Genomic DNA, 21963 nt, shown 5'->3' with positions numbered 1-21963 from the left:
CAAACATGTGTTTAAGGGTTTTTTGATATTTGACACAGAAAGAGAGATAAAGAAGCTGGAGGCTGAGTCAACTACACTCTTCAATCGTTCGGTCGAACATAAGTTTGTTGATAATGCACAACGTGTGCCACGAATAGCCACACATCAAAGGATATAAATGCAATGTTGATTAAACCTTGTTCTCCTCGTGCGAAGAACGAGAACTTCTGGTATAGTACACAATCCTACAGCATACGGTGTAATTTACCTAGGTATTAGTACACAATCCTACAGCATACGGTGTAATTTACCTAGGTATTAGTACACAATCCTAGAGCATGTGGTGTAATTTACCTAGGTATTAGTACACAATCCTAGAGCATACGGTGTAATTTACCTAGGTATTAGTACACACTCCTAGAGCATACGGTGTAATTTACCTAGGTATTAGTACACAATCCTAGAGCATACGGTGTAATTTACCTAGGTAGGCTTTTTTGTACCATAGTGTTGCCCTCTACACTGAAGGTGACGTTGAGAGATGAATAACGAAATAAACAGTAAAAGAAAAATGTGTCACACACACCAAGCGAGATTCGAACCTGCAACAAGTAGGTCTTACCATTATCATTCAAACGCCTTCAATCACGCCAACCCTCTCATGTGACGTAAGGTTTAACATTTTGGTTTAACGTGTACTTTGTACCATGAGTAACTAATTTTACTGAACACTGTCAGACTTTGGTTTACAGGTATTCTACATTTAGGCTTTCAGTTAAGACGAAGGAATGTGATTTAAATAATTTCTTCGGGGAAGCTTTCCTCATGAAATGTACTTGTATGACCAACATCACCAGCTCACGAGAGTTTAAAACGGGTTCATGTTTACTATGGGGTCTTTTCATATTACCAAACATATTTACTCAATATGTTATCACCCCCGTTTCAATAACGATGGATTTTTTTAGTTTAACGTCCCGTTCAGCAGCGAGGCTATATGAAACGTGGACCTACTGATTAATCTGAATCACATGAGCTCCCGCCGGGAATCGAACCCGGGTCTGCCACGCCATAGGTGCGTACGCTAACCGCTCAACCACGAAGGAGCTCCGGTTTCAATAAAGAATGCGAAAATCAGTGCATCTTGAGATCATTATTCTATAAGCAGCAATGAGAGAGAGAAAAAAAACTCTTACCCTTATTCATCTCACTTAAACAGAAGTTTCATCTCACTTCAATTGATCGTCACTTTGGGCGGAGACAGATTTGACATTGCTTTCCTGTGTACTATATTTATTTAAACCGGTCATCCACCATAATTTGGAAAGACCTACATAAGTTTATCGGCATATCAGAAAAAAAAAATCAATACCTGACTCGAAAATAAAAGGTGGCGCAATTAAAAGTAGACCGCATTCCCTTTGAATGCGAATGCAATATTTCGACTTCTGACATTGAGTAAACAGCTACAACAATAGACAGTTTATGCAATTATCGATTGTTATTTCTTCAACAATAGATAATATACAACATTCGACATAAATGAACTATCGATTGTTAGCACTCTTCGGTCAGCATTTCAGTTTATTTCATCAGTGAAGTTAGACGTTTCTGTTTGCGGTCAGCAAAATGACTTTCTCGATAGAAGAAAGAATTGAAATTGTGGCAGCATATGTGAAGAGCAAGGTCTATGAAACTAATCCACACACAATACAGGAACTGAAAGATAATTTTAGCCATGAAGTTGCCGCCATCGGTATCCGAACTTTACGCCGGGTGTATCTGAATATGCTTACACGTGCAGAGCTGTGTATTGATGTCGCAGGGGATTACTTTCAACATCTTCTATAAATGTATTTTTCTCTCTATTTTCAATTCTAAATAAACAATAAGTCCTGTTCAGCTCCTCGTTTCTTAATTACACCGCATTTCCTTTATTCTTACAGGGCTACTTTTATCTGCGCCACCCTGTATTTGACAATTAAGAGTCTTCATCCCGGCGAAATTAAAATACCGCTAATTTTACAGTAATTATGTGATATCTTCAAATAGATAAAAGATAAATGTGGAACAAGAGCGCCCTAGACAATATTATTTTACATAAGAAACTGTTATCACGATTCACTTATATGCTTTCGATTTCGAGCCATTTTGAAAATCGGCATTTATTTTCGCGTTTCTAAACAGCTGAAATCGGAAAGTCTCTAGGTGACTTGTGATAACGGTACCTCACGCAAAATAATATTGTCTAGGGCTCTCTTGTTCCATATTTCAATTATCTTTTATCTATTGGAAGATATCACATAATTACTGTAAAATTAGCGGTATTTTAATTTCGCCGGGATGAAGACTCTTAAGAAATTAGTTCGACAGTGTGTATTTCATAAGGTCCAGCTTATTAATGGAAAAATTCCATTTGAAAGTTTATTGATGTTCAACACCCGTTTTTCGCACCGAGACAATACGAGACATGGACCTACAGTTTAACATCAAGTCCAAACCACTGTAATTCTTAAGTGCTCTATTTACGTAAATCAAACCGTGCACCGAAGAATGGGCGCCAGTCACTTGACCAGCGGCGACATCTATGTACTAGAATTTTTATCTCAACCAATGAACTCCGCCAGGATCACAAGGACGAGGCAACCAAACAGCGTCCTTGCCATATAGCTACGCGCGCATGCAAATAGGGTTTTACCAAGATGAGTAAACATTCCCCCTGAGAATGGATATAACCTTAAACATGAGCGTTTAATAATAGTTTGGGTAGTTTGTCTTCAGCGACATTTAACGTTTAAAAAAAAAAAAAAAAAAAAAAAAACCTATTCACTACACGAGTAAACTTTTCTTTCCTTGCTGAACTTTATGCTAAGCATTCCCAATGATCGTTGGCTGACTTGGGAGCACAGAGGCTATATGAGACGTAAAACTTACGGAATTTCAACAACCACATGAGCTCACGCCGGGACTTTACTGATGAACGTGTTTTAATATTTGTCACACTCTACTACGAGTATCCTTTTCCATCGAATGTTCCACGGAAAACAACTGCTAAGAAATTCAAGTTACCAACCGTCCGAAATTTTACCAGACAGCTCGGTTTCTGATCTTCTTGTCCGGTGTGCAGTATGACCACAAAAAAACTGGACGTTAAATATCATCCGGTAATTTTTCCTCTTAGTACTCCTATTCTCTGTTCTATTCAGATTATTTTGGAGTGACGAAAGAAACTTTTGTCGATGAACATGGTTAGCAGAGCTTATAATTCACTTTGATATCGATCTGTCGTGGGCGGAATTTGCTGAAGAGTTGAAGGCAGAAAAATTTACTGAACTTATCAAAACAATTTGCCTGTTGTTCTGTATGGTTGCGAAACATGGTCGCTTACTCTGAGGGAAGAACATAGACTGAAAGTATTTGAGAACAGGATCCTGAGAAGAATATTCGGACCCAAGAGGAACGAGAATGGGGAATGGCGGAAGCTTCATAACGAGGAACTACATAGTTTATACGGTTTACCCAACATTGTTAGGGTCGTCAAGTCTAGGAGGCTTAGGTGGGCAGGTCATGTAGCTAGAATGGAAGAAAGTAGAAACGCTTTTAAAGTCTTGACTGGTAGACCCATAGGAAAACGACCATTAGGAAGACCTAGGCGCAGATGGGAGGATAATATTAAGATGGATCTCGCAGAGATAGGAATACAAAGTAGAAACTGGATCCAATTAGCTAAGAATAGAAGTCAGTGGAGAGCTTTTGTGAACGCGGCACTGAACCTCCGGGTTCCATAGGCCATAGAGTTAGTTAGTTAGTTAGTTATCAAAACAATCAATAAAAGTACATTTTCAAAAGTGTAACTATCACTGCTTCATTTTCAGCTACATTTTTCAAATTAAATAATGCATTCAGATCCAGTAAAAGTATGTAGGCATTATGAGACGCCCCAGTGAAGGTGTTAAGATTTATTTTTAAGTATATTTAATGCATGCTATGATTATATTGCCAATTATATTTGTTTTTCTGTTTTAAATACGATGTATTATTGATGGCAGACTACAAGAAATACACGTGCCGACTCAACCAAAACTGGAACAAGCAAATTTAATAAATGCTTCAAAAAAAAAAGTTATTAAATTCGAACTCCGAATGGGTCAATTTTATGTGAAATAACCATTTTCAGATTGATTCACATTTTTGACGAGCAATGATGTTACAATCTCAAGAGTATACATACTCCAGGAGGGTGTCCGGTATTTCCATTTCCAAAACTTGAAAACTCAATAAGGAATGTAAATGATGCATCTTATAAGAATCCCAATGATGATCGCGATTTGACACATAGGATCTACCTCCATATCTTTTACTATGATCATTTCTAAATCACTACCTCCCCATCCCATTCTGTTCCTTCTTAAATAAAATTTATATTCGTGCAAATTGGTAATAGCCCACATATATCATGGCTACGTTTTTATCTTTTTGGAGACTAATCCCTCAATGATTTAAACGGATTTATTGTTAATAGGTTACCCTTTTGTTAGGTACGTTTGTACATTTACTTATTTCGCAACCCACAACGAAGGCAGGTAACACAGAGGCGCAGGGGAGGACGTTATTAGAAATCACTGACCTTTAAAATGTCCTAAGAAAGAACGTATTAGGCAGTCTTGGGAAGTAACGTAACGCAAGTAACGCGTTACTTTTTAAGTAACGTTTGCTAGTAACGCGTTACATTTTTTCCAAAGTAACTGTAACGGTAACGCGTTACAAATTTTTAAGTAACGTACCTAGTTTGCGTTACTTCTTCGCGTTACATTTCGGATGAGTAACTACAATATATGTATATTTTTTTCGGAAACAAATGTTTCTTTCCTGTAAGTGAATTTCTCAGAATGGAACAATGGAGCATGAACGATGTCAGTGATCGACAATTTCTGCATTGTTCGCCTTTTCCCGTTTCGCCTTATGACCTCTAGCAATGAAATTAGCATGTCAAACCTGTTATCACTTTTCATCTTAATACAAGGCAGAACGGGAAATCTCGATGTGCATTTTCCCGTTTCGCCTTACGAACTTTACGTTGGTAGGCTTGCAAATACATTCATAGATACAATTTGATTTGTTTATTTACATAACAAAATATAGTGCCATTTGCTGCTTTTGGAAGATGAGGACAGTCTCAGGGAAATCACGTGTATTGATTGCAAGCACCTGGAAGATTTTGTCTTAGATTTTGACAGCTCCAAATCAATACATTCAGTGAGTGAACTATGAGTGCAATGGTACTGGTAGTCTATTTTACTTTGAATGGTGTTGTTTTTATAAAGATGGAGAACGAAAATATTTTATCGTTCGAACATTTGAAGGAAAACTTTTTCTTAAAAGCTGAAGATGATGGTGAACAGCAGTGGCGTATTTACGGGTGGGACTTCCGGACTTAACCCCCCCCCCCCGAAATCTTACTTACTATAGTAAAGTATACAAATATATTGAAGAATTTTCACATTTTCAGGCAAAGCCCCACCGAAACAAAATCGTAAGTACGCCACAGCTGAACAGAATTTAAAAGTAAAGTGGTGTCCCGGCGGGAAATATTTACCAACAATTAGGGTGCCATAATGAACGACATTCAGTAAGGGTTTAATATGAATAAACGGTGTTCTGATGAGTAGGCCTACTTTATTGATGTAATGTTGATGGTATGTAATATTAGGGTTCTTTTAGATCAGTTTGCATATCCTAAAGTCCCGTTGATTATAGAGTTTGAAATAACTAGCTTTAAAAAGCATGTATCGATTTTAGAGTTATTGGCAATTTTGATTCACCCCCAGTTCATGTGTTCTCATTTTATTAGTTGTAGTGTAATGTTTCTCCATATTCTGTATTTTTAATTTTACATAGCAACATTGTTATTAATTATTATTATATAATTAGTTTAGCAGAATAATAATAAGCAACCATTTTTTCTAACGCATAGGGATGGGCACGAGTCAAGCTAAAACTCGACTCTAATCCAAGTCGAGTCAAAAGTAATATTCTCGAGTCGAGTTCTGAAACGATTCACTGTTTTTGGCGTCGAGTTTCGAGTTTGATAAGTGGCTCGCTCGTTTTAACTCGTTTTGAAATCATGGGCTGATTACACTGGAAAGCGAAAGCCATGAGAAATATAAGCTAAGCAGTAATATGGAATACTTTTAGTGTTGCTTACGAGAGGGGACACTTCTCGCATCTCGTCTCGTCTCGATAGCGAGACTACAAGAATTTTTTTTATAACAAGCTTAGCTCGGATTGGCTTAACTAAGCCGATGGTTCGAGCCGGCTCGCTTGGGGTGAACCATCGGCTCGAGCTGGCTTGGTTGGGATAAGCCATCTGCTCGGTTCGACTCAACTGAGCGAAGGGCTCTAGGCGACTCGGTTGGGTGAGTTGTTGGCTCAGCTCACTTCTCGGTTTGAGTCGATAGTGAATGAGCTGTGAGCCGATCTGCTCGAGTCGTTGACAATTCTAAACCCGGGCCGAGCAGTTTTGAAGATATGCCCAGTGCCCTATAACTTTTAACAACGTTTGGCTCGAGCCCGAATACTCAACCTAGACCCTCAACCCAAATTCAGAAGCTGGTGAACAATGTCCTTTACTCCTAGACTTCACGACTGCCGAGGTTGGCAATCAACTACTTTTTCAGTATTCATATATAAACCGCCTATCTTTCATGTTTATACACAGTGTTGTTGTTATAATAATAATAATAATAATAATAATAATAATAATAATAATAATAATAATAGCGGTAGTAATAGCAGTACGGAAAACTGAAGTAATAAGATTTTTCCACATATTCAAAGTTTCGGACCTAAAAGTAACGCGTTACTTTCGAAGTAAAGTAACAGTTACTTTTTTGAGGCAAGTAACGCGTTACATTTTAAGAGAAAGTAAAGTAACTTGTAACGCGTTACATTTTTACAAGTAACTTACCCAACACTGGTATTAGGCACATAATTTATGCGATGTATTAATTATTAAACTGTGCTATAAGGTGCATACGGTATTTTAAAACTCAAAATATAAGGGGTACAAGGTGAGATTTTGAGTATACAATGTATTGCTTCTCTTATTGAGGTTTACCATTGTGAAGACCGTAAAAGTATTACTTATTTCAGGCTTTGTGCCGCAGAGCAGGTCCAAGATGTTAATACTTAGGTAAGGTTACATATTTCTGAACCTATTCTCCGGGACTTAATCCCTGGTTCTACCAAATAGAAAATTTACAGGTAAAATGGCGGGGTTTATGTTCCAAAGTTGGTGGTCCGTTTCTAGCACAATTTTGAAAATTTACCAAGAAATGGATAATTTTCTCGAACCAGGCAGATGCAAAACTTCGGAATAAATCAAAATGAGCAGCCGATGATGTGAATCATTTTTCGTGAAGGAATGAGAGTGTGAATATAAGTAATTTTTGCCAATGCACAGGATACTGAAATGAATTTTGAACGTATTGTATGTATAACTATTTGCTGAAACGGAAGGCGGCAGAATACAAGAATGCAAATTGGGTAGAAATAGACGGCGGAAATTTTCGGTTCGTACGTTAGTAATGGACATTTGCGATGGATGTTAGGTGGTTATAAACTCTAACTTACCCTGAAAATGTACGAAACCTGCTAAAATTTGGTAGAATCAACCTGAAATCTCTAACTTAATCTAAAAATGTAAGAAATCTTGTCAATATATGGTAGAATTGTCTGCTCGAGTAATGTCCCCTTTATTTCTGGTGTTCTCATTTTTTCTATGCCATAAATTTCGTTAATTCCCCTCTTTCGTCGCCTTATAAACAACGTTACGTTAGGTTGTTCGGCTTGCCATGATATAAGTAACTGCGGTTGAGCTTATCGGACTTTTAACCCCTTCCTAAAATTCCATGATCTTAGTATTTAAATGTTACGGAATTCTCCTTACAGCCAATGTACCGTACTTTCCTTATCAAAATATATGAAATACTATTAGTCAGTCGGTTTTTCTTTGCACTTTTTTCCTTGTGATGATATTATTATTGTCTTGACCCAGATTCAAACCCTGGAACTTAACCTAGGCAATCCTAATACTTTGTAACCGATTTTGAATTTATCCTTTGGCCGACCGATTGTGTATGTAAGCCTTTAACATCATATAATTAAGGAATATTCACAAAGGTTTACTTCAAGGTGACCAAAACTTTTACCTTCAAAAAACGGGACGCATACGAATCGGCAACGGGAAGGGGGGGGGGGCATTCCACATTGCATTTTGGGACTCAGCAGTGTTTTTAATTTACAAAATACACAAGTAGAAATGATAACACAGCGTTTCTAACTTAAGTACTACTCAAAGCATAGAACACTAAATTCCCTTTTGAACATTCAGAGGTTCCAGACACAGTTGAACCTTCCCAATAAGTGTTGGTACGGAAGAGTGTAGAATCTGCATTGGCCATTTATATTTTGAATAATAATTACGGGACACCTGGGTCATTTTGCGTAAAAACGGGACATTTAGGCGTCCCGTTTGAGAATCAGAAAGAAAACGGGACAACGGTTGAAAATAACGGACTGTCCCGGCTAACACGGGACGTCTGGTCACCTTGGTTTAGTTAGAAGTGAGTTCATCCGTTATCTCATTCGCAGTCATGGGTTAAATTTTAATTTATACACATGTATATTTATAGCAAAAACGATCGTGTAATTTTTGAATGTCTGTATCCGGAGTATACCTGCAAAAATTAACGGTATTTTAATTTTTGACCTTTGTACAATTTTTCGTGTTAAAATTCGATGGTGTTCATTTCGTTCCACATACACGATATAGGTGTTACAACCAAGAACTTCGTTGATACTTAAAGTTACAGAATACTTCACCGTCTACTTTTGATATCCGAAACTTAGTTACAGTAACCTATTAAAATTTTTCGTAAACTCAAGAGTACCAATAACAAGATTTTCTCTTGAGACCTTCCTTGCAGTCATTGCACAAAATATATTACGTACGTTTCATTAAAAAACTTATTATCTTAAAAAGCAAAACTAATCACTTCGCCACGACCATTTTTATTGTGCGAATTTTTGTTTTTATTTCGGTTCACTTCATCGTACTTTTATTACGCTAGTTGAGCGATGAACTTGACATCCTTTTAGTAGTTTCGTAGCTAATCCTATGAAACACTCTGAAGAAAGAACTCTAATAAACAAAAATAGTCTTTTGAACAAAAATAACTCAATATACAAGAATTGTTATACTTCTTTTTTTCTTCAACTGCATCGTCTTGTACGGTTCCAGTAGCGTTGCTAACACACGAAATAATAATAATAAAAAACATTTGGCATGACACGCATTACCAAATGCTATAAATGATATTTAATTGTATCGCATAAGCACTTCAAATATATCACAACATAATTTTCTCACCGGATGCTAGTAGTTCTCCTTCGTTAGAAAATTCAATGGCATTTACACATCCATAATGTGCAAGTAGATCCTTCCTGTACAAATTACTTGCAGTTCCTAATCTTTCTCTTAATAATATTTTCCTAATTTGTAATTTATCGTTATACTGTCTTCTCATAATATATCCTAAAGGATTTGAGGGTGCTGGTCGCGACATGACGTCCAAATATAACACAATGACAGAAAGTGTCACTGCTCTTCAGTCTCTTCTATCTCCTTTCCTACGTTTCCTACGATCTTGCCAGCTGCAGGAAGTACGGGGAACAGCGTCTGGAGTAAACCAACTGTAGAGCGAGTACACCTTATATCGATAGTGAAAAGAAGTAGTAAATAGATAGAGATCACTTTCTAGAAAATATAATTAAAAACTATTCAATTTTGTAGCAGAATTATTACAGCTATTAGTAACAAGGATTTGGTAATTCCCATCTTAAGTGCGAAAGCAAAAGACGATCGGAACTGAAAAATTCGCTTTTCTTTTTATGGAAATGCGGTACTGTTATTTTGGAAAGTGATTTTTCACCCTCCTCAAAAAGTACAAAATGTACCTTCAGACTCATTATCCAGGCCATAAAATTACATGAAATGTATCAGCTCTAGCGTATTAATTACCATGCGTATGTGAAAACTAGATTTCTAATAGTTATTTGAAAAAAATCTAAGAACGGAAAAGAAACCTTACTCGGCTTTACTGAAACTAATTAACTGTACGCGCTAATTGCCTACTTAACTAAACAATAATAAATGCAAAAATTTTTCTACAAAAATGTCTTGGTTCTCAGGAGTTAACCCCCTTCTTGGCAGCAAGACCTTGTGTAACGGCAAAGCCCATACGCGGAGGCCGGGTAGGGACATAGCTTCGTCTCTCAAAGGTTCCTTACTCTAGCGTTTCTCAAGCGCTGTGTCGCGATACATTGGTGTGTCGCGAGATTTCTAATATCTTCTAAAATCTTCCGCAAAGAAATTATCTTCAGAGGAAAATAAAAACTTTTCGCCAATCGTCTTATATTTCTGATGGCAATATATCTTTCTCATATTTCTGCTTAATAGTCATAAGTTTCTTTCATGTTAAATGTTTCTATTCAAGAGTCTTAAATAATTTGTGTGTGAGATTTGTATCTCATACTGGTTCCATAATTTTTAAAAATGTATGTATTTCTGTGTTTGCTTTCTTCTGCCTAGGAAAAAATCACATTCATGAGTGTTGCGAAAGTTTGACACTTATTTTGGTGAGCCCCAAAGGAAAAAAGGTTGAGAAACGCTGCCTTATTCCACCATCGGTCGTTCAGCCAGAAACTGTTAAGAGGCCTCATCCCAGCGAAATTAAAATACCGCTAATTACAATAATTATGTGATATCTTCAAATAGATAAAAGATAATCGAAAAGTGGAACAAGATCCCCTAGACAATATTATTGTACATGAGATCCCGTTATCATGACTCACTTATCTTCATTCGATTTCTAGCCATTTAGAAAATTGGCATTTATTTTCGCGTTTCTAAATGGCTGCAAACGGAAAGCTATTAGGTGACTCGTGATAACGGTACCTCATGCAAAATAATAATGTCTATGGCGGTCTTGTTCCACATTTTGGTTATATTTTATCTATTTGAATATATCAGATAATTACTGTAAAATTAGCGGTATTTTAATTTCGCAGTGATTAGATTAAACTTAATTTCGCCTGAATATAAGTAGTATTGTAAGCAATCATCTGTCATTTTCAAGAATAAATTAATAAATCATGACCAAAAATTTCAGAAATGTCTCCAGGGACTACCAATGGAGGAACTTCACCTGAAAGAAGTTTCATTACATGGTGGTGTGTTTCATCTTTGGCCAGATACTTTTTCCTTAAAAAAAAATGTTCGGGTTAATTTTTCACAAGGATTTCAGGACCGAAATTTGATTTTCTTTTTGAAGGCATAAACGGAGAATTAATGGTGATTTCCGAAGGTTTTCACTGGAAGGCTTTCAATACATAGGGGGAGTGAAAGGTAATACTGTAAAATACTGGTAATCCACATTGAGTAAGATCGGAAATATTTCTTCAAAGAGAAATTTAAGAGCTCTGGTGAAATTTCCCCTGAGCTGACCCTCTGGAACTATAACTGAAGGAATTAAATAAAAATAATAATTATAGATTAAAATATAAAATTATTGATATTGTCCTTAATGCAATGGGTTTATTGAGCATTGGTGAAATGTAACGGGATTTCTGACTCCAATATTACTTCTTAGTATGACATTGGAGATGAAGGAACAGAGCTGATAATGGATGTTGTTTGAATGTCGTTAGTCACGTGACATGAATCATAAGTGTCAATGGCCTCTTGATTTGGTACGGGTACGTACCCCATTTTCAAATTTTGGAAGGGAGTGTAGTCCATCTCCCTTAGATCTGGGAATTTGGTCCAAGTAAAAAGTGTATGGGTCTATGAGGTGTAAGTATACTCTCTCTAACAGGTGTTTAGAACCAGGTGACCCATGTGGTCCATCTCATTCCCTTCGATTGGTGTGAGAGTAGGCTCTCCTTGCGCCCCTTAAACCCTAAGATGAGTTTTTGTAGTATTGTACTTGGACAATGTTAAGCGTTTAAACTACGAGCCCCCTGCAACCACCTTCAGCTTCCTCCGTCAAGTGTTATGATATATGCATTTTATTGAAAATGACGTGATATGAACCCGATCCGCGCCAAGACCTATGTTGGAAAATTCATTTCAAACGATTCAGCAGTTTTCCCGTGATGATGAGACAGACAACGTTGATTTCATTTTTATAATACATTATTTTTGGCATTATTATATGCCTAGAATAAAGATCTAAATATGCACACTGGTGTTTATCTTGCTTTTGCAGGGCAACTAGTCAAAAAGTGATAAATTTAATTAGCGCAGCTATAACAACAGTAACGTTGAAATTTTCTGTTCTGGAATTCAATTGCAAATGACAATAAATATTTGAAAATGATGGGTAAGATCTAAGGTTACTAAATGAAGAAAACAGAACTTAAATGAAATAACACAAACAAATGGTAACAAAAGGACTCTGTTTCGTTCTATTTGATCATGTATACGATGTATCAGGAGGTACTGAAGGGTATTATACACAGCAAACATTTTTATACATATTTTTGCTTTCTACACACATACACAAAATATACAACTACAAGTGAATATTTTTAAAACTAGCAGCGTTCACCCCGCTTCGCTGCGGTCACCCCGGAACGCAATAAACTTTGTTACTTAGATAATTTTTACTTTTTCGCTTTCAAGTGATATGATAAAAACCATAGTAGATTGCAGTAAATGTTAACATTATATCGCCTGTCATTTATGTTAACCCGCCCCGCTTCGCTGCGGTCACCCCGGAACGCAATAAACTTTGTTACTTAGATAATTTTTACTTTTTCGCTTTCAAATTGCAGTAAATGTTAACATTATAGCGCCTGTCATTTATGTTAACCCGCCGAGTCACACGGTCATGCGGGTTGCATATAAATACGTTTATTTTTACCTATGATGAACTAATAACAAAGGATTTGTACGTATGGACACCTGAATGGTCAATTATCTCAAGACACTGGTAATTGAAAATTAAAGTGATATGATAAAAACCATCTAGGGTCCAAATCCTAACAACCCCCCAAAAATGAAAGAAATTGGTTCAGCCGTATTAGCGTGATGAGCGGACAAAGGATTTTGTACGTTCTCTTTTATATATATAGATAATTAATTTGTTACATATATAAGTATGCAAAGATAAAGCATAAATCAACAGATAAATGTCTTTTTTAAAATCCACCCATAATAAAAATCCACCCATAGCATGGATTAAAAGAAAGCTTAGTATAGTGTGCGAATACATGAGGAAGATACCTAGGATTACCCCCTGGCAAGAATTCATGCCTCTGGAGTAGAAAATTTTCATTCCTGGCATTCCTGGCATCCCATCCGTTTTGTTTCTGTTTCTGCACGTTTGTGTGTAACTAAGAAAATAGACCGAGCAAATTTGTTGGAATCGAACTTCTCAACTTTCGGTATAAATGATAAACTCCAACTTAAAATACTAGACCCACGTAAGTGACGTTGCTAGAGGGCACTAGGGGACACTTGTCCCCGTAAAAGTCCCATGTTCCCTCCAAATTGATTTTGATTTATTCATTTATCATTCGCTCTCTTTATTAATTATGATAATAATAATAATAATAATAATAATAATAATAATAATAATTATTATTATTATTATTATTATTATTATTATTATTATATAACTCATTAGCAGCGTTTAGGTGTAAGGGGAAATTATACCAAAACTTTATATACCGTGCACAGGCAGATCTAGTCTCTTAATGATGGGGGTCGTGAGTTTGTTTTGAGGGAACTTGTGATGATAATGCCTTAATTTCAATTTACATTTACAATTCATCCTAAATACATTTGCTCCCTTTCAGAAAATATACAGAGCCCCAGCAAATGCAACCTATCTCTCACCTGGAACGAAAAATGAACTTAAATCATGTTGTGGTGAATCAGCGAAGGAAGTTACCGTATTATTACAGAATTAAATTCAGCTGAGAAATCCAGTGTTATAGCTGATGAAACCCGTGATACTAGTATCAATGAACAGGTTAGTGTAGAGCTATATGTAAGATATGTTAAAGATGATAAACCAGTGAAGCATATTTTAAATTTGTAAAACGTAAAGAGTTAAATGCTACTGTGATATCAAAAGCTATTGTAAATGCCTTGCTTGATGTAAATTCTCATATTAGCCGGTCAGATATGAGAGATGATGGCCGTTGGCAACAACACTGCCAAAAGAAGAAAGGCACGGTGAAGGAAAGAAGGAGCCATGGACCATTATGTTAGGCACTATCCCAGCACGTGCCTGATATGAATGAGGAAAAATTCAGTCAAGATTGCTGGCCTGAAAAATCTTTTACAATTTTTCGAAGAATGTCTTAAACCGGAATCGAACCCAGGATAGCTCGCACCATCGATAAATTTGTGTTTTCTTTTTCTCTATTGCCAATAACGAAGTACAATTCACCTGGTACTACATATTTCCTCTCAAAAAATTAGTTCCCAAAAAGTCCAAAGGGTCCCCCTAAATCCACCTTTCAGGATACATAAGTTCAAATTCACAAACTTAATTGATTAACTTAATTGATGTTATAACATATTCGAAGCACTAGGTAGCTCTGGTGTAAAAATATCTCTGTTAGGGCTGGATCTATATGTCTAACTTTCTGAATGCAATTGTTAAAATTTCATCTTCCATACATTTCCGATAGAGACAGAAAAGTAATCCATCTCCCCGCGACATACGGTGACATCGGAAAATACAATTCCGTAGGAGGTAATAAGGTGCACTTTCCACATTGTGAATTTTCCTACCCTTGGGAAAATCTGCTCGTATGTATTTATGAGACGATTTATGAGATTTTACCTTCATAGGTTTATGACATATTACCCAACTTTAGACTTGTGACGTCAAAATATTTTATGATCTCATTACTCTCAGAGTTGACGAATGATCAAAAGATCTGGTTGTAACAATTCTTGAAAATTCGATAATCAGGATTATTTCCTCAATGCTCTTCAATAAACTTTTGTATACTTTTATCCGTATATACCTTATGATCCCAATAACACTCCACATCTCGTGTAAGTTGATAACGAAACATACGAGTCATGGATTGCTGATATCGTTTCTGGAACATATTGAAGGAGTCATGAACATAATGAAGAACGGCATTAGGGTTGAAAGGAAAGAATTTCTGACAGTCATGCCAATAACAACCATAAAACTCAAAAACAGGTTGAGTGCTATGACATTAATTGACCTTGTATTTCCCGAAATATTTTCCTCATCTCTTCTAGTGTTCTTAGGATTTATCCGTTCTTTGTGTACCATATAAAACATTTCATGTTTTTCCACTATATTTGGTCTTATGATGGAAATCCAACACCTGGGCTACAGGAATATTATTATCTGGTAAGTGCAAAGTACGATATGTTCGCATAACAATACCAGCGTCGATGAATGATGTAATGTGCGATTGCAAAGTTTGTTTTCTCTTCTCTAATATCACTGAATTCAATATCTACTTCTGTGACAGTCTAAACATAGTCTTCCAGATAAGACAAGAAATCACGTTGTACGTTAAACTCATCGCCACTTATCACGCGCTCATTACGCCACATATCTAGTCACTGTTGCTTTAACGTGCTTCGCGATTCAAGATCATCCTATTCTTTTGGAGGATACGTACCGACATAATTCCGGGACACTTACGCAATCGAGATCTGTGTCCCGGCGTCCCGAGAATATTTCTCGGTAACGCTAAACTGTGCCGTATTTAAGCGAAGAAGAAAGGAAGGAAATATTATAGTTTGATTTTTTTTCATAAGATTAGGTATATAATTATTCTATTTAACTTGTATGGGAATTCAAAAGTTTAAAAAATTGAATACATAAAACAAATTTAATTAAATTCACGATTTAATTACTTTGGCATTGAACGAAGCATTCGTGCGAATAATTGAGTTGTTAGTTTGTTAAAAAATAATAGAAATCAAGTAAAAATTTAACGAAAGAAGTTCTTTGAAGATAAACTCTAACAGAACATATTGCCAATGAATTAACCGTACAAGATACAACACAAACAGACAAAACATGTGAAAGGGAATATCATACCTTGAATAAGCTAGAACAGATTCTGAGTCACGAAACAACAGATTCTGAGAAATTAGAAAAGCAATTTTGTTTACCAGAGGGGAGGGGTGAATCATCTGCTCACATTTGCTTAACTAGGGAAGCGAAGGTCTACTTAAATGACTAAAAATGTGATTACGTAATACTTGAACAACTCTATCTTATGGGAGAAAGTAAATTAGTATATAACACTTCTTTCCATTTTAAGCATTTCAAAGAATCTTATAATTTACCAGCGTCTCGGATTTTTAGTTTTGAAATATGGCAACCCTATCATAGGATATCCAAATAAATATTTAGTTTGCATCATTTAGACACAGTTAAGGGGACCGCGCCAAGGTTGGACGACGACAAGGTTGGACGACGACAAGCCTGGACACTTTTTGTATCCAAGCTTGTCGTTGGCCAACCTTGTCAGCGACCCAAAATGAGATATGTCAAAGCATCTCGGGGTCGATCCCGACAAGCCTGGACACCTTCAGGAATGTGTCCAGGCTTGTCGTTAGCCAACTTTGTCGTCAGCGACCCAAAATGAGATGTGTCCAGGCTTGTCGGGATCGACCACGACAAGCTTGGACACCTCAGGAGTGTGTCCAGGCTTGTCGTCGTCCAACCTTGTCGTCAACGACCCAAAATGAGATGTGTCCAGGCTTGTCGGGATCGACCGCGACAAGCTTGGACACCCCAGGAATGTGTCCAGGCTTGTCGTCAACGATCCAATTTGAAATGTCTATTCCAACAAACTAGTTAAGGCGTTTCCAGTTCATACATACATGCCCTTCAATATAGAGTTGCATGGCTCGCATCTATATCACGGTGGTATAAAAATAACACTGCAGTATAATCAGAGAGAACAGCTACCCTCGTACACCCATACAAGTGAATAAACAGTTGTATTTGTCAGATCATTTAATTTAGAAAACGAACATCTGGTAGCTTAATGAATTAATACCAAGGTTCTTCGAGACCTTTCGTATTCACCGACCAAGTGACCAGAAATGATGGTTAGTTGTCTAATATTGAAGGATATGACGAACACAACTATATATCCATTTATGTATTAAGTGTCCAGGCTTGTCGTTGGCCAACCTTGTCGCCAGCGATCCAAAATCGATCCCGACAAGCCTGGACACCTCAGGAATGTGTCCAGGCTTGTCGTTGGCCAACTTTGTCGTCAGCGACCCAAAATGAGATGTGTCCAGGCTTGTCGGGATCGACCACGACAAGCTTGGACACCTCAGGAATTCGTTCGAGTCTGGCGCAAGAGGATAAATTGAGAAGTGTCCAAGCTTGTCGTTGTCCAAACTTGTCATCCAACCTTGTCGTTGTCCAACCTTGTCGGAAGCGACCAAAATTAAGTGTCCAGGCTTGTCATCGTCCAACCTTGTCTGCGTCCCCAGTTAAGCACTGGAAGAAAACGAACTAGTTCAGATATTGCTTCAGCATGCACTGCTAGCAGGGTAATCGACCGTCTTCTTATTAAAAAGCCCTGTTCAAAGTATTTATCACATCTGGTAATTCCTCTGTGGAAGTTGGAAGTATAAACCCTTCTTGAGTTTCTTCAAAAGTACTGTGAGAGAGAAGTTCCTCAGGAATCCACGCTTAGGAAGGAATACGTGAAAAATATATAAAAGAAACTCTTATATATCATCCTGGACACAGTTGAAAACATTAACTTCTGTCTATGAGTGAAAGAAATAATATATTGTTGCATGCGTTTCATAGCTATTGGTGTGCTGAATATTCTAGAAGTGGAACAGGTGGCAGAAATATTCCTTGTGGATGCTGAGCATTTGGAGAAGGTAAACCATCTAATAATCGCTAGATGAATTGAAAACTCAAAGCAGATACTATTCCTGGGAGGTGTTCCGTACAATAGGTTCCTCTTACTTGTAACAGATACAATTAAGAATGTGCTAAAGGCAGAAAAAGCCTTAAGCGTTCTAGATCCGAAAATGGTACTCATAATCTGCCTGCACAAGAACTTCATAGACTATGCGAAGAAATTTGATTAAGATACTCCAACGTAGTTCGGTTTGTGTCGAACAAAAAAATCTTGAAGTGCCCATTACGACGCAAAGTACTAAAATAAGCTGTAACAGATATCCCCTCGACGTCGCAGCTAATGGTGACCCAGCGGGTGATTTGGCTCACAGATGTTCAATATTACAGCTCCAATCTTAAAAGGTAGCTGGAGGTTTCGAAAGAAAAGTTGCATCTGTGAATGCTGTTAAGCAATTACTTCAAGATACAGAAGAACGATATTGTTTACAATTTCTGAGAATTTCGTGTTATTTGTGTCGTGCATTGGGCGATTGGAGGCAAATTATGTAAGCGTACATGACTCCCTTCAAACTATAGAAGGAGTAAAGACGAGGTTCTCAACAATGAGAGGACAAACAACAGAGTTAGTTAGACAAATTCAGAGCCACTTTAAAGAACAATTTTGGGTACTGAATTTTAACCACTTTAGCTTATGACTTGAGCAGTAACTGAAGATCAACTTTGGAACGCGTTAAGAAAGATTATATGCCTGCATATGTAGCATATTTTAGATTTGCTACAGTGACACCATGCTACGTGGGAAGTACATTCTTAAGCTACAAGACGGTGCTGGTAGATAATAGCTGAAGTTTCACAAAAGAAAACCTGAAGAGAATTTTTGGATTTCACAGCAATCTTTGAGACTAGCAGAATTAAGAATTCGTGAACACTCTTCTTTTGTATGCATATTTTAAAACATTTCCTCTCTACGACTAGTACTCAGTACATGTTCCGACAAAGATTTTGTATTCTTTTCTGAAAATTATCTGTTTCATTAATCGATAATTAATCCAAATTTTCAACAAATATGTAAATGAGACGGAATAGTAAATGTAACTGAGGATAACTGCACAATTTTTCTATTGTTTTTCTGCACATTCTCCATTAATGAAATTTTCATTTCATTTAATATAGATCTGAATCCCTGACAATATTTTGTGGAAGACCCTGAATTAAATCAACCATCAATCGACTATTTCCTACCCTAGGCCCAAATACCCTGAAATCCTCACACAGTTTCCCCAAAAGCCTCCTGTCCATACAAGGCCAACTAAGCCCATGCCAATCATTCCCATCAGTAGGCCATTTATCATTCAGTCAACTTTTATGAAAGGTTCAGACACTGTGAGTTCCTAATAAATGGCCTTCTCATATGCCTCATGTACCTACAAGATAAAACAATCCTTGTCAGTCATTCGCCGATAATAGTCCAACCATCAGCCAGCCAACTCCTATCTTATTCCCAAATTCCCTGAAATCCTAATACGCACCTTCCAAGAAAACTCTTGCCCTTACAAAACTTTAATATTTCTAACCATTCTCCCACATTTTCCAACCAACTTCTATCGTAGGTTCAAGTGCCCTTTGTATCATAATACACACAGTTCCCAAAAGTCTTTTTTTGCTCCTATAAGACCAAGTAAGCACGTGCCAACCATCTACCAAAACCTTCGTGGGTCCAAGTACCCTTATGTCCTAATACATCCCGTTTCTAGAAGTTTCATGTACCTACAATACTGTGACGTTGAAGCAGCTGTCTCTCTTATCCTGCTCGTTTATTTCCCACATATTTGGAGAACTGCTCACGCTAATTCTTAGCGGTTGTCACAAAAGGAGATTAAACTAAAATTTACACCAAGAAATACTTGTAATTAATGGGAACTTAATCTAGGGGAAGAATAAAGGCTCCTGTAAATATTAATTGAAATTTATTACATGGTTAATAAAGCAACTTTCAACTTACATTCTGCTGTGTTATGAATAAGTAACATCTTATTTATTATCTCTATTTCCTTGAGGATAGAAGACGAAATGCAATTATACGACTGCTGTTCTTAATCGTGAAAGCTTTACGGTAGATAGACACATCATTGTGAAGTGTGATATGACATCCTTATAAATGAAAATTGTTTGTAGTAATCTCTGTTACATACCTTGATTGGAGTCTTGTACAACTGTGTAACAAGTTGCTCTCTGATGATCTTCGCACTGTGAATTCGACCGTTTCGAGCACCCGATGACTGATCTCTCAATCGAAGCAGCTAACGGAATCCCCTACAAGAGGCCCTGAGGCCCTTTTAAGTATTCTCGGGGGACACACCCAAATCTTGTGATAATCAGACCATACTTTGCGTCAGTTCCCTAAATATGGAAACCTATTGCCCTTTTGCCTTCTCATTGGTTCTTAGTAAGTGCCGCACCCAGGATACGATGCATGATACATATACACGTGTACGGATGATTCAATGTCATGTATCACAGAATTTTCCAAACATCCGTAATACTGAATAATGTTCCTCTCATTATTGCGACGTTGAAGTTATGATTGGGTTTGTATCCTATTAGATTACCATCAATAACCTTCACTGAGTAAACTTCCTACAAAAATTGCGCAGTGGTGGCAATATCAGTTATCTTCATCGTTTTACGTATTTCCTTTCTTTTGTTGCTAACCCAAAAGCAACCGAAGAGGAGAAAGATATCTATTAATCCCAAAATTTCAACCTCAACCCGTGCCAACCATTTCTCAATAATGTCCGATATTGAACCAATCAGATTTCCCATAACTCATATCAAAGCACACCATTATTAACTATACATTTGAAAGAAACTGGTAGCCAATGGTAGACCTTACAAGAAAACCAAACTATGACGGACAACGTTGAGCCATGATGTTCAACCATTGATCTCTATGACAGTCAGTGGTGAGCAACGGTAAGCGAATCTGTCAAAAGAAATTGTTTGCCCCACCGTGGCAGAATCAGCAAAGGAAACTAATGTTGACAACGGTGAGACAATACCCTAAAAGAAAACTAATGTAACCAACGTTAAGCCAATAGACCAAAAGTATACTAATGTAGCCAACAGTGGGCCAATCTATCAAGAGTTAGTTATGTTTCCCCACGGTGGACCAATGTATCAAGAATTCTGTGTTCTATACAATAATATATGTATTATTTACAAGTATAGTATGTACTCTTGTCTCGATTCTCGAAAACGGTTTCTCATATTGTGTTAAAAGAAAACGAGTTATGTCTTTCATGCATGTTCTAATACGATACAACGGTAGTTCTCATTGATTCTCGAAAAGTTTTTTCATTTCTTCTCGTGTTAGAGAAATGTCTCAACCTATAATTGATATATTTAAAATATAAACAATAACAAGAATATAATAAAATGTAATTTTGTGGATGGGTGTGGTATGAAGGAGCTGGAAAAGAAAAAAATCAATAGCAATTAAATTATCTCAATATTTATTGATTTCTCTAAAATAAGCAGTACAACTTTGTATTATGTCTCTTCCGGTAACGTAATGCTTCAGTGATAGAGTGCCCCACCAGTACTACCAAGTGTCCACAGTACATGCCTAGGTCTTGATCTTAGTCGTAGCCTGGCAGACTTTGTGTCGAGTTGGACAGTTTTGTTTGGGAATTAATGCTTTATTATAGTGCGTGGGTTCGCATCTAGTTTGCGATAAATGGCTTTTCTGATGGATAACAACCTTTCGTATGTTTTCTTGGAGTTCTCGAGTTTCGTCCCACTTTCCTTTATTTCATCATTAGATTCAATAATGTTATACTGTATGGACCATTGCTTCAAACCTACTCAATGATATATGCCATGTAATGATCAAGCAATATGTGCTCAGGATTTCTCGGAAGTTTCCCGTTTCCTCCTACTTTCTTTCTTTATTCTATCATTACAAAGAATCATATAAATTCAAAGATACGTTGTTTCACATTTCTTAACA

General features: G+C 36.9%; 1 protein-coding gene across 1 annotated transcript in view; it reads right to left on the bottom strand.

The window, feature by feature from the left end:
- Nucleotides 1-9892, bottom strand: part of LOC145663878 (uncharacterized) — a 56800-nt gene extending 46908 nt beyond the window's left edge. The window contains exon 1 of the mRNA XM_081730020.1: nt 9410-9892. Within this exon, the coding sequence (XP_081586146.1) occupies nt 9410-9605 (196 nt within the window). The 5' untranslated portion in view covers nt 9606-9892. The remainder of the gene's footprint in view (nt 1-9409) is intronic.
- Nucleotides 9893-21963: the final 12071 nt, after the last annotated feature.

Source organism: Thermobia domestica, chromosome 11, assembly GCF_964235325.1.
Source record: "Thermobia domestica chromosome 11, izTheDome1.hap1.1, whole genome shotgun sequence".
Classification (NCBI taxonomy): Eukaryota; Metazoa; Arthropoda; class Insecta; order Zygentoma; family Lepismatidae; genus Thermobia; species Thermobia domestica.
This window is presented reverse-complemented; position numbering and strand designations above follow the sequence as displayed.